This window comes from Maniola hyperantus, chromosome 20, assembly GCF_902806685.2.
Source record: "Maniola hyperantus chromosome 20, iAphHyp1.2, whole genome shotgun sequence".
Lineage (NCBI taxonomy): Eukaryota > Metazoa > Arthropoda > Insecta > Lepidoptera > Nymphalidae > Maniola > Maniola hyperantus.
In genome coordinates this window covers 2814001-2830794 of record NC_048555.1, presented here as the reverse complement: position 1 = coordinate 2830794, position 16794 = coordinate 2814001, and the positions used below count along the sequence as shown (strand labels likewise).

General features: G+C 35.5%; 2 protein-coding genes across 3 annotated transcripts in view; one reads left to right on the top strand and one right to left on the bottom strand.

The window, feature by feature from the left end:
• LOC117991784 (zwei Ig domain protein zig-8-like) overlaps window positions 1-16794 on the bottom strand; it is a 282813-nt gene that overhangs the window by 181964 nt on the left and 84055 nt on the right. The window lies entirely within an intron of this gene.
• LOC117991782 (synaptic vesicle glycoprotein 2B-like) overlaps window positions 2219-16794 on the top strand; it is a 47065-nt gene continuing 32489 nt past the window's right edge. The window contains exons 1-3 of one of the 2 annotated variants that reach the window (XM_069505512.1): window positions 2219-2267; window positions 5603-5660; window positions 15763-15987. In XM_069505512.1, the coding sequence (XP_069361613.1) occupies window positions 5624-5660; window positions 15763-15987 (262 nt within the window). In that variant the 5' untranslated portion in view covers window positions 2219-2267; window positions 5603-5623. Of the gene's footprint in view, window positions 2268-5572; window positions 5661-15762; window positions 15988-16794 lie in introns of those variants that run through there. The other variant, XM_069505513.1, reaches the window with a different exon arrangement.

Sequence of the window (16794 nt, the reverse complement as noted above, 5' to 3'; positions counted from 1 at the left end):
CGCGCATTTGATCTAGTAAACTATGATGTCCTTTGGAACAAATTGCATGCGGCTCAGGTCCCGAATGAGATGGTGAGTCTGCTGAGGTACTGGTACGGGGGTCAGATTAACCACGTAAGATGGGGTGACGCAACTTCTAGTGGGTATAGGCTAGACTGCGGGGTTCGCCAAGGTGGGCTTACCTCTCCGGACCTTTTCAACGTCTATATCAATGACCTGATATGTGAGCTCAGGGGCACCAGGATCGGCTGTCATCTAGGAAATGTTTGTGTGAACAATCTTAGCTATGCGGACGATATGGTGCTCCTGAGCCCCTCGATTAGTGGACTCCGAAAATTACTTTCGATCTGTGGTCGATATGCAAAAGATCATGGGTTGAAATACAATGTCTCTAAATCAGAAATGATGGTATTTAGATCGGGAAAGGGACCGGAGAGGGTGCCCCCGGTTTATCTGGAGGGTTCTGCGGTTCGGGAGGTGCAACAATTTAAGTATCTGGGGCATGTTCTCACTGGTGACCTCAGGGATGATTTAGATATAGAAAGAGAGAGAAGAGCCCTCTCGGTTCGGTGTAACATGCTTGCCCGCAGATTCTCTAAGTGCAGTAAAGATGTGAAATTGACACTATTTCGTGCATATTGTCAGTGTTTTTATACCTGTCAATTATGGACGAAATATAAAAGAGCAACAATGAACACCATTAGGGTGCAATATAATGACGCATTTCGCATCCTAATGAGATTGCCAAGGTACTGCAGCGCGTCAGGCATGTTCGCCGAGGCGAGAGTCAGTGACTTCTTCGCCATTATTCGTAATCGTGTAGCCTCTTTCTGGGATAGAATACGACAATCCAATAACGTCATACTTGAGGTTATAGGTGGGCATATGACCGGTCAGATATTCGATCACTGGCGGCGTGTGCATCGGGACGCGAATAAGAAGTAGAAGTAAGATTTTACTTCTACTTCTTGAACATCAAATAATATTTTAGTTATTTTAATTTTAATTTTAATTTATATTAATTTCTTTATTTAGTAGGTATTTTATTATAATGTATAATGTATAACTTGCTGGATTTATATCTGAAAATAAAGATTTATTTATTATTTATTATTATTTATTTATTATTTATTTATTTAACCTGCAGCTCGTTCCAGCAACGCACAAGAATGCAAATACTATTTTATACATGGCATAATCTTGGACCTATATCAAATATTTGAAAAGAGCAACCGCCGAGTTTCTTGCTGGTTCTTCTCGGTAGGAAAGGCATTCCGAACCAGTGGTAGATGCATCCGACTATTCGTAAGTACTTGTAAAAGTTTATACGAATAAAAAAAGATTTTTATTTTATTTTTTATTTTATTTTACTTTAAAAGAAGTTATGTAAGGCACAATATATGCAGATAAAATAAATATACAGTGCAACCATTCATATTTTGAAGTTAACAAAATATATATGTACCAGTATGCACCTCTCAGCTAGGTACATAATATTATATTGCCTAGGACTAGGTCATACTAGCGATATTACGTCATAAGACTAAAAGTTTCTTTTGACAATAAAATAACAAAAAGTTGGCTGATATTACAATACTTCGTCACTTCATTCCTCGGATATAATAATTTTACCAAGTAGGTATAGTTAGTCCCTTTCACCTAAAAGTAACGACGCACGTTTTAGAGACATTGAGTCTCTTAAACGTGTTTCGTTACTTTTAGCTTATTGCCGCGACTTCGTCCGCGTGGACTACACACATTCAAACCCCTATTTTACCCTCTTAGTAGTTCAATTTTCAAAAATCCTTTCTTAGGAGATGTCTACGTCATAATAGCTATATGAATGCCAAATTTTTGCCTGATCATGATCAGTCGCTGTGCGTTGATAGATCAGTCAGTCAGCTTTTCCTTTTATATAATACTAGCTTATGCTCGCGACTTCGTCCTTGTGGACTACACAAATTTCAAACCTCTATTTCACCCCCTTAGGGGTAGAATTTTCAAAAATCCTTTCTTAGCGGATGCCTACATCATAATAGCTATCTGCATGCCAAATTTCAGTCCGATCCGTCCAGTAGTTTGAGCTGTGCGTTGATTGATCAGTCAGACACCTTTTCTTTTTATATATTTGATTTAGGTTCATTTCTGGTATGGCAGCAAGATCGGACTTCACATGCTCACCTCGGGCGCGTGGCTCATGGCTGCTGTATCGCCTGTATCCGTCATTCCTTTTTCGTGCGTAGCAACGAACGGACGTTTAAAAATAAGTAAGTTTTTACGTTAATCTTTTTTTGTAGTACCTGCTTAAATAATATATTGTATTATTCTTGTAAATATTTAGTGAATTTCAAGTGAAAAACTGTGATAGCCTAGTGGTTTGGACGTCCGCCTTCTAATCGGAGGTCGGGGGTTCGATCCCGGGTACGCACCTCTAACTTTTCGGAGCTATGTGCATTTTATGTAATTAAATATCCCTTGCTTTAACGGTAAAGGAAAACATCGTGAGGAAACCTGCATGCCTGAGAGTTCTCCATAATGTTCTCAAAGGTGTGTGAAGTCTACCAATCCGCACATGGCCAGCGTGGTAGACTATGGCCAAAACCCTTCTCTCTGAGAGGAGACCCCTGCTCTGTAGTGAGCCGACGATGGGTTGATCATGATGATGATGATGATGAAGGGAAAAACAAGGAAGACCACCAGATTATATCGGGTTTGCTAAGAGGTTATAAAATACCTCGTTAGCATGACATTACAAAATTATACATTATAGCATGCAAGATATCAAAGCGATACTCTGGGATTTTTTTTTGTACCAAAAACATTTACGTAAAGAGAAAAAGAGAGTAAAAGTGGACAGGGAAGCACTTATCTCTATGAGAGATCTCTACCAGTGTCCCTTGGTAGTACGAGAGGTTATAAAGGGAGTAGAATAGGTACCTACAAATGTTGTGCCTGAAGGTCGTTAGAAATAAAAACGTGAGGATGGTGATGATATTAATGTTTTCGCATTATGCTATATTAATAGCAATATAAAAGTTTAATATCTTTACAACACGAAAACCATTTTTATTAGGTATATTGGTATATTCAAATAATATAAATATTCTGTGCTCTGGGACCATAATACAAGAACAAGTACTTAGTACACAGTACAAAATTCTAGCATTCGCTTGTCCAACCATTAGCCATACTCCAAACTAATATTATAAATGCGAAAGTGTGTCTGTCTTGTCTGTCTGTCGGTCTGCTAGCTTTTCATGGCCCAACAGTTTAACCGATTTTGATGAAATTTGGCACAGAGTTAGCTTACATCCCGGGGAAGGGCATAGGCTACTTTTTATCCCGGAAAATCAATGAGTTCCCACGGGATTTTCAAAAGGCTTAATCCACGCGGACGAAGTCACGGGCATCCTCTAGTATTTTAATAGTTTTTTTTTTATTTATTCAGATACAAGTTAGCCCTTGACTGCAATCTCACTTGATGGTAAGTGATGATGCAATCTATGATGGTAGCGGGCTAACCTGGAAGGGGTATGGCAGTTTTTATTAAACCCAACCCCTTTGGTTTCTGCACGGCATCGTACCGGAACGCTAAATCGCTTGGCGGCATGGCTTTGCCGGTAGGGTGGTAACTAGCCACGGCCGAAGCCTCCCACCAGACCAGACCAGAAATTTAGAAATTATAAAATTCCAAACCCCTGCCAGGAATCGAACCCGGGACCTCCCACTAATAAGACCACAGCGCTCACCACTGCGCCAGGGAGGTCGTCAGTTTAATACTACGAAGTTGTCCGAGATAACAACTCAAAGGTTGTACAGTATGCGGCCGAAAGTAATCTACCTTTACAACTTTGTAGAGCGTTGTCCTTGTCGTTGAGATCGACAAAACGTCATATAGGCATGAGTGACAGAGACAACTCTCTACAAAAGCGGAAATGTCATTCTAAAGGCCGATGTACACTACTTTCGGACGCGTACTGTAAATAGATGCTCCCAGCTGTACTCACGTGCTAAGTCGACTAAGGACGTATGTTTCACAACTTCCAGATAAACCTTATGAGGTTATGACAGCTGTTTTTGTATTGGGAATCTGTCAAAATGATCTGTTAGATAAAGTTTATCTGGTGGTTGTGAATTGTGAAACATGCCCTTATAATTCTAAAGGTTAGCGATGATAGTGGATGAGACGCCGGCCTCCAATCGGGTATTTGACTCCAATTTTTTATTACTTCATTATAAACTGGAATAAAAATAATGTCGTAAACTGAAAAAAAAACTAATTAAATCGATCAAATAACAAAAAAGTTATAAGCATTTAAATATTTCTGATTAGACAGAGATAGCGATACAGCAGTTTGACGTCACACCTACTAAATATGCCATAGTAGCTTCGTGCGGTTTCATACAAATTTTCGTTTTGCGAGAAAGGGATAGAAGACCCTCCCGCTCCAAAATTAAAATGCCTGTAACTTTGTAAATCTTTGTTGGATTTTAATATTTTTTTCAGTGTACGTCATTCATTATTTTTATCCTAGTTTATAATAAAGTAATAATATTTATCAAACTCAAAAGTAGGCAAATACCCAATTAGGTGGTCGAGGGTTTGATCTCGGGCCTTTCGGAGTTATATGGACCCATATTAAGCAATTGCTGTAACGGGGAAGGAAAATATCCTAATAGACCTGAGAGTTCTCCATAATGTTCTGGAAGGTGTGTGAAGTATGCCAACCCGCACTTGGCCAGTGTGATTGACATGGCCAAATCTTTCTCATTGAGATGAGACCTGTGTTCAGTAGAGCTGACGATGGGTTGATGATGGTGATGATGGTGTTCTGCTGCAACAATGTATTTTAGCCAGAGGTGATTGCGAAAGACAATTGATAAGACAAAAGTCTCTCGTATAGTCGTACCCTTATAGAGAGAGCCAGCACGTGCCTGACCTTCGTTATTTTATAAAAGCTTAAAGTTTTTCTGAGTGTTGTCCACAACACAAGGAGGAATGATCAGCGACTATGAAGTTTGGATCTTGGTGACTTTGGGAGATAACAGGTAATAAAGATGTAAAAATCTTACGTCAAAGTATAAAGTATAATTTTTTATATTTTCTTCGGAATACACCAGACGTCTTTAAAGTTTAACAATTTATTAACGTTTAAGGGTGTCTGGCAGGGGTTGCCTCGATACTAAGTGTCTGGCAATGCATGACGTGATTTCTAACACTATTCAAAAGAAAATATAAAAAATTAGACTTTATACTTTGATGTATCTAAGATTTTTCAAACCTTTATTACCTGTAATCTCCCAAAGGCACCATGACCCAAACTTCATATTCGCTGATCGTTCTTCCCTATGTTGGGGACTATACGCAGAGAAACTTTCAGCTTTTATTAAATAACGAAGGTCTGGCACGCGCTTGCTCTTAGCCCATAACGGTTCGAGATAAAATTGTTTGAGAAAACAGTATCATTGTTGACACAAGATAAATATTATTTAATAGGTAGGTTGTACCCATCTCTCATCTTAAAATGAGTAGTTCAGTTACAAAAAACCTTGATATGCATCAGGTTATGATGGAAACTAAAAATATTGCCTTTTGTTGAAGGTACTTACTTAATAATTGAAAATGAGTGAAATTAATCTACAAGCGTTGGCTGGAAAGGGTAAGTATTTATTGAATAGTTAATTTACAAATTAAAGAGTGAATCTTCAAATAGAGTGCTGCAGCTATAGAATGACGTGATTTTTTATGGGGCTAGAATTCATTGTTAAAGAGAATAATTTAAAAAAAAACATGATTTGTATTCATTTTTAAAATAATTAATTAATGAAAAATGTTTTAACATAAAAAATATTTTCCCGCATACTTAAATGACTCTATTTTTATGTTAAGAAATTGAAAAAAATTGTCGTTTATGGATTGTGACGTCTTTGTTCACCTTCCGTACAGCGTTCCTCCTACGTTCATGTTTAAAAAATAAATAAAAAGTATGATCTTTTTAATGATTTTCTATAATAACCCCATAAAAACGCCGCTATCCAAAAAAATCACTTCATTTTATTACTACAGTTCAAGACGCTATCATTGTTAACTACATGGTGCCTGCGACTTCGCCCCTTTGGATTTAGGTTTTTAAAAATCTTCTGGAAACTGATTGATTTTCCGGAATAAAAAGCATCCTATCTTCATTTCCAGGATGCAAGTTATCAAAATCGGTTAAACAGAAAGGTTTTTAAAAATTCCTTGGGAACAGTTTGATTTTCTGGAACTAAAAGTAGCCTATGTCCTTCTCCCGGAATGCAAGTAATCTGTTTACCTTTCGTTGAAATCAGTTTTTTTTTAATTCAGATCCAAGGTAGCCCTCGATTGCAATCTCACCTGGTGGTAAGTGATAATGCGGTCTAAGATGGTAGCGGGCTAACCTGGAAGGGACATACCCCTTTGGTTTCTACACGGCATTGTACCGGAACGCTAAATCGCTTGGCGGCACGGCTTTGCCGGTAGGGTGGTAACTAGCCACAGCCACCAGACGACCTGAAATTTAGAAATTATAAAATTCCAAACCCTGCCAGGAATCGAACCCGGGACCTCCTACTAATACCACAGCGCTTACCACTGCGCCAGGGAAGTCGTCAAAATGGATGTGCCGTGGAAAGGTAGCAGACAGACAGACCGACACACTTTTGCATTTATAGCATTAAACTGGATTGATGTAGTAGTTTTCTTAATATTATATTTTAAGTCTAAAATAGCATAGAAATGTTTTAGCATGATAATTATTCATTTCGGTGAATATATCACATTGGCTTGCTTTGATACAGCCGGCCGCGAAAACTCAAATTTTAGTTAGTTTTTCGAAAATAGTAGACTAATCATACATCGAAGGCTTATGGTAATGAGTTTTGCGGGCATAATATTTATGCATCTACAATTCTACATGTTTTACTATTTTCGAAAAACTAACTAAAATTTGAATTTTGGCGGCTGGATCTATCAAACCACCCAAAGGATTCTCCGTCACTCGCTCCATAACTAAGTAGGTTACTTAGTTTCTTTTTCATCCGAGTACTAAGCAACTAAAGTCAATATTTTGTGGACACGTTTTAGAAACTAATATCTATGTTTGTGGTTTGCTAGTTTTTCATAAAAAATTCTAGTTTTAAAGTTACAGTTTTAAGGATTTGTATGCACGTAGGTAATTATACTTGAGCCCGTATACCTATCTACTAAATTTCATTGAGTTTTAATAATTTTTACAGTGTTTACCTCCACTTCAAAGAAATTTCAATTTTTTTTAAATACATATCAAAAGTTGCGAACCGGCAGGATTCGAACCTACGTCTTCTGGGTTCTCACCCGACGCGGATGCCTTATGTATTTAAAATTCATTGAGTTTTAAAAAAAAAATATTAGCCATGTTAAATGACTAATATTCCCCTTTCCTCTCCAACTAAGCGTCAAGCTTGTGGTAGGAGTAGGTAAGACAATAGTGCAACGGGCGGGATTTGAACCGACCTTTCGGTTTTCAGTCCACTCCTTTACCCGTTTAGCTATTGAGGCTATAATTTTAGCCAAACTACGTTTGTTTGGAGTCCACTACGAATCAGCCCCCTTAACAATCTCTTTAGTTTTCAAATGAGCTAACTGATTTTTGAGAATTGAACATTTTGGAATAATAATAGTGCATGCTCCTGTTTTCCACTGAGGATACGAAAACAAAATGTCAACATTTCACGCGTTTCAAGATAGGTACTTATTTGGTAAAAACTTTCATCGTTTCTTCGTTTCATCGTTCGCTACGGATGAAAGCAATTAAATCTTACGGTTTCCCAGGCGTTATTAAAAACATAATATCTAACCTGGTAAAAAAGTCACAATTCGAGTTTTCCGGTGTATCTGTTCACTTATTGCTTAGTAACTTTTCAGTGGATTTCAATTTTGCACAATCATTTAGAAAATTACACGTTTTTTACACATTTATATTTAGTCCATAGAATAAATAAACCCATCTGTGAAATATCGGAGTGAGTAAGCTAATTTTTAATAAATAAAATCGACAGGTATGGTTGTGAGAACTAAAAAATCTGCTACACCTGAAATACCCCTATTTCACAATACAGTTGTTTTGTTGCGTCAAAATTAGTCTTAATAAATATTTGTTAGCAGTTTAGTTTAGTCTTAAAAATATCTGTCTACTGTGTAAGACTTATTATTTACTTATCTGATACGAGGTAAAATATTACAAGTGTATGAAGATAACATTATTATCAAGATAAATATTTGAACCATCTTTTACATCATAAGAGAGGTAATTTTGGAGCTAGGTTGCGTAAGTTTGTAATAGGTATCTTTACAATAGTCACAGTTAAATTGCTTTATCGCTAAAAATAGGGTTTTCATGATACACTCTGGTATCGATGACTCGATGCTCAGAATAAGGACTATTAGAAGTAGCCCTATTGTGACACTGTCTGTTAGAGCGAGATGCTAAATTCATTTAAGCTCTTATTAGAACGTGACAAAATGATTATGTTTTGTCCTCATCACCGTGGCCACTTTTTTTTTGTTTGCCAAAATGTATTTGTACGTGAGTATTTGGCAAACAACGTGAAGTGTAGAAGGAATGACATTTCACAAGTAAGAAAATCTGCTTGAGCTAGAGGGACTGAGGGGGCCACGCTAGTTGCAAAGTCGATGAGTCATTGTTATCTTTCTTTTTTAACCGACTTCAAAAAAAGGAGGAGGTTCTCAATTCGTCGGAATCTTTTTTATTTTTTTATTTTTTTTATTTTTTTTATTTTTTATGTATGTTCCCCGATTACTCAAAAACGCCTGGACCGATTTTGAAAATTCTTTTTTTGTTTGAAAGGGTATACTTCAAAGTTGGTCCCATTTCAATTTGGTGAAGATCTGATGAACATCTTCGAAGATAGATACTGGAACTCCTCAACGGATAAGAGTAAATTGCTCGCGATCAGTGTAATAGCTTAGTAAACAGTAGATTTTTAACCAGTCATAGCATAATTCCATGGGGCCACTAAAAATTGTGAAATAAAAATTTTTTACAAAAAAAATAAAAACCGACTTCGTTACATAAACACTAAAAATTGAAAAATAATTTAATTTATTACCGAATATATTATGTATACAAGAGTTAATATAGTTCCATAATAATATTTTTTGGGGTCGGTGCCAATGAGGTGCCATTGTGGAGTCCCATAAAAATATGAAGTCTAGACGATTCGCGCAGCTAAAGCTAATTGGCACCGGCACCAAAAAGTATTATTATGGAACTATAATAACTCTTGTATACATAATATATTCGGTAATAAATTAAATTATTTTTCAATTTTTAGTGTTTATGTAACGAAGTCGGTTTTTATTTTTTTTGTAAAAAAATTTTCTATAATTATAAAAATGAACCGCTGAATGTGTTGCTGATCGCAAATCTCGAGAACAGCTGAACCGATTTCGCTGATTCTTTTTTCATAATATTCCTTGAAGTGCGGGGATGGTTCTTACAGAGAGAAAAATTTAAAAAAAATCCTGAAAAAGAATCGACTGTTAGGCGGTAAAAAAGTTCGCCGGGGCAGCTAGTATAATAATAAAATCATTAGTGTGTACATACATCTAACTTCAAGATAAAATATTTTTTACTACCTATCATTATTTTTAACTAATTGATGTCCACGCGGATAAACTGCGTCAACTTTAAAATTTTCGTGGGAAATATTTCCTTCTCTCAGATTAAGAAGGGCTTAGCTTAGTCCATCATACTGACCAAGTGCAGACTGGCAGACCTTTGAGGTAGTATAAGTCCCGCAAATTGCTATTGCGCTGGAACCATGTCACATTAACATCGTAATGATGTCATTTTGTCGTCATTTGACGTATATTTAAGTTAAAATGTACCATCAGCTCGAAACTTCAGTCTAGTGCAGCTGACGTCGTTCGATTCCTGGCAGGGGTTTGGAATTTTATAATTTCTAAATTTCTGGTCTGGTCTGGTGGGAGGCTTCGGCCGTGGCTAGTTACCACCCTACCGGCAAAGCCGTGCCGCCAAGCGATTTAGCGTTCCGGTACGATGCCGTGTAGAAACCAAAGGGGTTGGGTTTAATAAAAACTGCCATACCCCTTCCAGGTTAGCCCGCTATCATCTTAGACTGCATCATCACTTACCATCAGGTGAGATTGCAGTCAAGGGCTAACTTGTATCTGAATAAAAATAAAATAAAAAGTCACTAAAATGGCGGCTACGCGTATTAGCAATTTGCGGGAATATTCTATTACATATTCTGTGCCTTGAGTTATTAGGCTTCACTTAATTTGACTGAGAACTCTTGCCAAACCTGAAGATTGACTTGTTAAATCTACCTAATTTGACAAATAGAGATTTGATTCACAAAATTCGAAGACCAATTGATCAGGATTACGTCTTATAGAGATAGAGTAGTAGACTTTGTAGCTTATTTAGAGTAGTTATTTTGTAGTTTGTTGTTTGAGCCAAGCACCTGAACTAAAACTACAAACATCAACATTTCAAAACACACATAGTTTTGAATTAAAACTTTCGTGAATAGTAGTTATGAATTTGTTTCACAAAATCATACCAGCTATGATCTACCTCACGTAAACTTTATCTTTCTGATGTGGAGGTATATGCTATCACTACCCATTTATGCGAAAGAGTGTTTATTTGTAGGTATGTTGGTTTAATGCTTTTTTGGTTTATTTTTCAACTAGCTGATGCCCGCGACTTCGTACGCGTGGATTTAGGTTTTTAAAAATTCCGTGGGAGCTCCTTGATTTTCTGGGATAAAAAGTAGCCTATGTCACGGTCTTTGACTATACCCATGCAAAAAATAACGTCAATCCGTTACTCCGTTTCGACGTGATTGAAAGACAAACCAACAAACAAACACACTTTCGCTTTTATAATATGGGTAGTGATTACGCCACAACGGGGTAAAAGATTGGTGTGATTTTTGGCGTGGATATATTTATCACTATTCATAATATAAGCATGCGAAAGTGCGATTGTTGGTTTCTTGGTTTGTCCTTCAATCACCCCGTAACGGAGAAACAGATCAGCGTGATTTTTTGCGTGGATATTAAAGTTAAAGATCTGGAGAGTGACATAAGCTACTTTTTACCCCCGGAAAATCAGAGTTCCTTCAGGATTATAAAATCCTGAACTTTTGCTAACGAACCGCTGGTATCAGCTACTAGTTGTTTTAATAAAAACAAAGTTTTACTTATATCCAATTGGAGCTATTTAAATCAGTTTCACGTTTTAGTTCTAAATTTTCTAGTCGTTACAGCGCTGCTAGAATAAATTTGAATATATTCGCACTTACTCGAACATTTGCAGTTTTAAGTCGATTTATTGAATTCGTTATCTATTGAACTAGAATTTTGAGGATTTTCTCTTAGTGCTAGAATTCCTGAGACGCCACGGTTAATCTTAATTAGGTTACGATCATAAAAAAGCTTAATTTTTTCTGGAAACCGCTGAAGTTTTTGTATATTATTATATTTTAATGTAATCTAGACTAGAGTAATTACTCAATTTTATAAACTGAGTAAAGATCATTATTCTTATCACGGAAAAAAACAATCGGCGTTTATAATAAATGCGAAATTCTGTCTATCTATTACCTTTTTACAGTAGATATACTTGTTACAGAGATCGAAATATCATCAAAGACTTCCCATGGGGGTTTTTAAAAATCTTAATCTACGCCAACCCAAATGTTTATTATTTTCTCCATCCGATTTGATATTATTAGATGCATACTTTTTAACCGACTTCCAAAAAGAAGGTTGGTTTTCAATTCGGCCGTTTTTTTAAAATGTATGTTCACCGATATTTTTTGTTTTGCAAATAGGGTTAATTTTTTTCTCCACTTATGAAAGGAATCACACAGGTGAATCTGTTGGCAAAATGTTTGTTAAATAAAATCGTTTCCTCAAAAAGTAATGTTGCTTTATTCATTCAAGATGTTCTTCCAATGCGTACAGATTTCCCATGGCAATCCAATGCCATTAAATATTCAATCTAATGCTTCTTTTATGTGCTCGCAACGATCAGTGCCTAATGAAATTGTCTAATGAAAATAAATCTACTTTCAGTTTCCGACGTTCTCTAAATCTAAACTTACCTTTCTAATACATATTTGATTTTGTTGGTTTTCTTTGTAAAGCTTTTAAAAGCTTTTTGTTAGTTTGACTTGTTCGTATGTTGTCATTCCCTTGAAATTGGTAATTGACTTTTCGGCTACTTTCGGTGAAATTTTGCAAACACGTGTGGTTTGGATAACAATAGGTATATTATGTTAAACTTCTATGTTGATTACATAAAAGTTTAACATTTCATTCATTATTGATTTTAGGTATTTTGTCGGTTTTCTTTCCGTCGAAATTGGTTCTTAATTTTTCGGCTACTTCCCATTTTCCAACTGAGTTGAAATTATTCAAACACGTGATTGGTTGACTATACATATTTAATTTTAGAATTTGTATTTCCTCGGTTTTCTTTGCTATGGCTTTTTAAACGCTTTTTATTCGTTTGAATTATCAGCATGTTGTCATGACGTCGAAATTGGTAACTGATTTTTCGCTGGTTCCAATTTGTTTGATTGAGCAGGAATTTTGGAGACACGTGTGGTTTGATGACTGATGTGACTCTGATGATGGCGGAGGGAGGTGGGAGGTGGATATTGGAATTGTTTGATGGTACGAGTATATAGCAGGACAGTCGAATTTAAACTCATTTGCTCTGTTTCACGAGGAGATAAAAATAGAATGAACTGATAATGTTGATGGGCACTGAAACTCCCAAAACATAATGGTATAATGACGGTAGTCGGTAGTCGTGTTTGAAGTTTGGAGTTTGGACGTACTTTTTTTTCATGAGTATGTTTCAATTATTTTAAGTGGAAGGTACATTTTATAAAGTTGTTTTTTTAACTTATCTAGAGATAGGTACTTGTTCAGTTCTCTTTATTTTTTCTTTCATGTATTTCTGTTTTTAATATTTTTCTTTTTTTTCATTTCAAGGCAAAGGTAATATGACTTTCTATCATTTATGCATTGAGCTTGATATATTGTTTGAGATTGCAAAAACTTTTAAACAAGCAACTCTGCGGAAGTATCGAATATTTCCGTTTAAAGTATCTTTTCAATAAAGATACGCAGAAATTTTGAAATTTGAATACAAAGAGCTCGCAATATGATACAATTTATTGATTCCTTCATCTCGTGACCTACTTTGGGAGACTTAGCTTATCAAGCAATAATGTGAGAAGGAAAATACTTTGTTCGGGAAGAAATGAATATAAATTGTTCGTATTAATCTAATTAGGTAGATAAAAGATGTTGTTAAACTTAATGAGGTTTTTGATTAGTTTTTACGATAATAAGTTTTGGGATCATGTTTCCTATTATTTATTTAGTTCACTATGGAAACCCTGGAGAGATGCAAAAATCTTACTCTTGTTTATTCATTTTTGTGCGAAGAATCAGTTTGGTAGTTTACCGGGAAAATGCAGCTAGTATTCTTGGCACCATTCTTCTTTATATGATTGGTTTAGGTATAGAATTTAAGTTTGTAGCGTCAAAAAAGTTTTTTTTAATTTTAATAAAGTCCTGTTCTTTCAACTTTTTCTAAATCTTTTACCAATCCAAAACTGTACTCGAAAGCCTGCTTTTGCGTTGGTCGTCGTTTTATCGTCAAATGACTTCATATTTAATTCGAAGTTAGAGACGTTTATTTTCTCTTTGATCACAAGATTTTTTCCATTAGCATTTATATAAGCAATAGAGCAGAGAACAGATCTCGTCTCAAGTGATCTGGTTTGATTAACGTTTAAGTCTGAGAGCGAGGTGTCAAATTCTGAGAACATGATTTATAAGTTCAAAGTTTGTAAGGCGTATTCTGCGTTATCTGTTTATAGTAAACTAGCTTTTTTCAGTGACTTCATTTGCATACCTAATTTAACGTCTATAATGTAGCTATCCATCATTGAAAGAATTCTCAGAATTGGACCCTAGTGGAATTCCGGCAATCACCTCTGAGATTTTAAACTTACAAACTTTACTTCTTAGTTTCGTGTAATTACTAACACCAATATGATCCTTGTTGGTCGAAATAAAAACATTTTATTTTTTTATTTTTATTTAATAATACTTCTAGCTTATGCCTACGACTTTGTATATCAAATATTTAAAAAGAGAAACCGCCGAGTTTCTTGCTGGTTCTTCTCGGTAGGAAAGGCATTCCGAACCAGTGGTAGATGCATCCGACGTTTCGAAAGCACTTGTGAGAGTTTACTTGAATAAAAAAATGTTTATTTATTTATAACACCTATTTTATCCCCTCAAGGGTTGAATTTTCTAAAACGCTTTCTTAGCGGATGTCATAATAGCTCTCAGCATGCCCAATTTCAGTCTGCTCCGTCCAGTGATTTGAGCTGTGCGTTGATAGATCAGTTAGTCAGTCAGCTTTTCCTTTTGTAAATATAGCTTATCACACTTGATTCAAAGCATTAGGTACTCTTTTATTGATAAACATAGATAAAGGATTTGGATCCTTTATCAATTGATCAGGAAAGCAAATGCTTACGAAGGCAAAACGGCAATCATTAGAGACGTTAAGGGAAACTTAGAGAAATTGCATCATTATGCTCGAAAGAATCGGAGCTCTCTAATAGATTGAAATTGCTTGTTTTTGCACATTTCTCGTTATCTTGCTTGTTAGCTTACTTCCTTTGTAATGGTTTAGTAATATGTGAGAATTTTTACTCAGTAGGTATGGAAGGATTGCGCACCTCTCATTTCGAAGTTATGTCTTATTTACTAAACTTGAAAATATTATATCTTTACTAAGTATTGGTATATTAGGTCGTCTTTAGGGATTATTCTACTAACTAGTACATTCTTTAATCATAATATATATATAAAAATTAAGCTTCTTTTTTTTTTAAAGTTCTACCAGGCTTACTGGGTGATAATTTGTATCTTAATAATTACTGTAAAGAAATAATTGAAGTACAATTTTATTTTGAATCGTAGTTTGTTTTGAAAACATATTAAATTTGTCAAATTTTATTTTGGCATTCAAATTACAGGAGCACCTAAATAAAAAAAAACACAATTTACTTTAGTCTCAAGAACTAGTCAGAGCAATATCAAGTACATCCTAAAGAAATCAACTAACTTGATGCCGACTAAAAGCCCACTTAAATAAACTTTAGGGAAAAAAGTAAAAAAAAATATTGAACGATACTCCACGCTTCACTAACAACACTTGAATTGGCTTTGAGAGCTGCAAGAACCCTTGAAGTTTTCGTTTAAAATGAATTCAAATAATTTTTAATACCTAATACGCCGAATTTGAATCCTCTAATAAGTCACTTGAAATTAGTACTCTTTTTAATTTTTTGAAAGAATTTTTAGAAACCTCAGTATCACTTTTGAAGACCTATCCATAGATAGGGTACACATATGGGTTTGATGAAAAAAAAAATTTGAGCGTCAGAGTATGGGGAACCCCAAAATTTGTGTAAAAATCTTAATGCAGTTCACAGAATACTTCTACTTACCAAGTTTCAACAGTATAGCTCTTATAGTTTCGGAAAAAAGTGGCTGTGACATACACACAGACAGACAGACAGACATGAGGAATCTATAAGGGTTATTTTCCATTTGGCTACGGAACCCTAAAAAGCTAGTAAAATAATAAAATAGAATTAATTCATTTACAGATAGTGATGAGCAAAAAGCCCCGACTGCTATGCAGGAGATTAATCTCGCATTGAAAGAGTGTGGGTTTGGTCTATTTCACTTTCAACTACTATGCACCTCTTTCTTCGGCGTCGTGTCCAGTGTTGTGGTGACTAACAGCGCGCCTTATATACTGCCGATAGCTGAATGCGATCTCAACATGAATCTCGTACAGAAAGGGGTGTTGAATGCCATACCTTTTCTTGGTAAGTTCTTTTCACTGGTAATATTATGTTAGGGTAATACAACAAAGGTTTTAAAAATTATGTTGTGGTGTCGTGATTCGACAGGTTTTTTTTAAAAGACTATTAGCCATGTTAAATGACTAATATTCCCAAAGACTAATAAGACTATACTCTGCAACTAAGCGTCAGGCTTGTGCTAGGAGTAGGTACGACAATAGTGCAACGGGCGGGGTTTGAACCGTCGACCTTTCGGTTTTCAGTCCACTCCTTTACCGGTTGAGCTATTGAGGATTATAGATTGATGACTAGAGGTGAAAGAGTCGTGAATACATGAACAGTTAATGATTTTAAACTTATTTCGCGTTTTAGCGACATAATATGGTAATGAAGGTAACGAGTACATACCACGATTAATTTGAAATTTTTATTTGTCGATATTTCAACCCAATTGGGTATTTGACTACATCAAAAATAAATTATTTTTCAGTGATTATTAAATAGATGGTCTTCCAAAATACGTAAAATTCACGCCCTTTGTTAGTTTTAAGTGCTATAACCATTTTAAATTATTATTATCGATTAAAACTAAAAAAAGTCAAACGTCAAATGGTTGTGACGTCTCACACCGGTATTTCATAGTATCTCGCATACTAAGCGCGCGTTTTGACGTTTGATAAAAATTAAAAAGTTACTGATTTGACTATTTGTCAAATACCGTATTGCATGGGTCATGGTCAAGTATGTATCTTATTTGTATAATCTTACGTTGTGATCTGACTTCAATGAAATGACTGCGCGATTTAGTTGTTACCTGTAACAAAAAGTCAA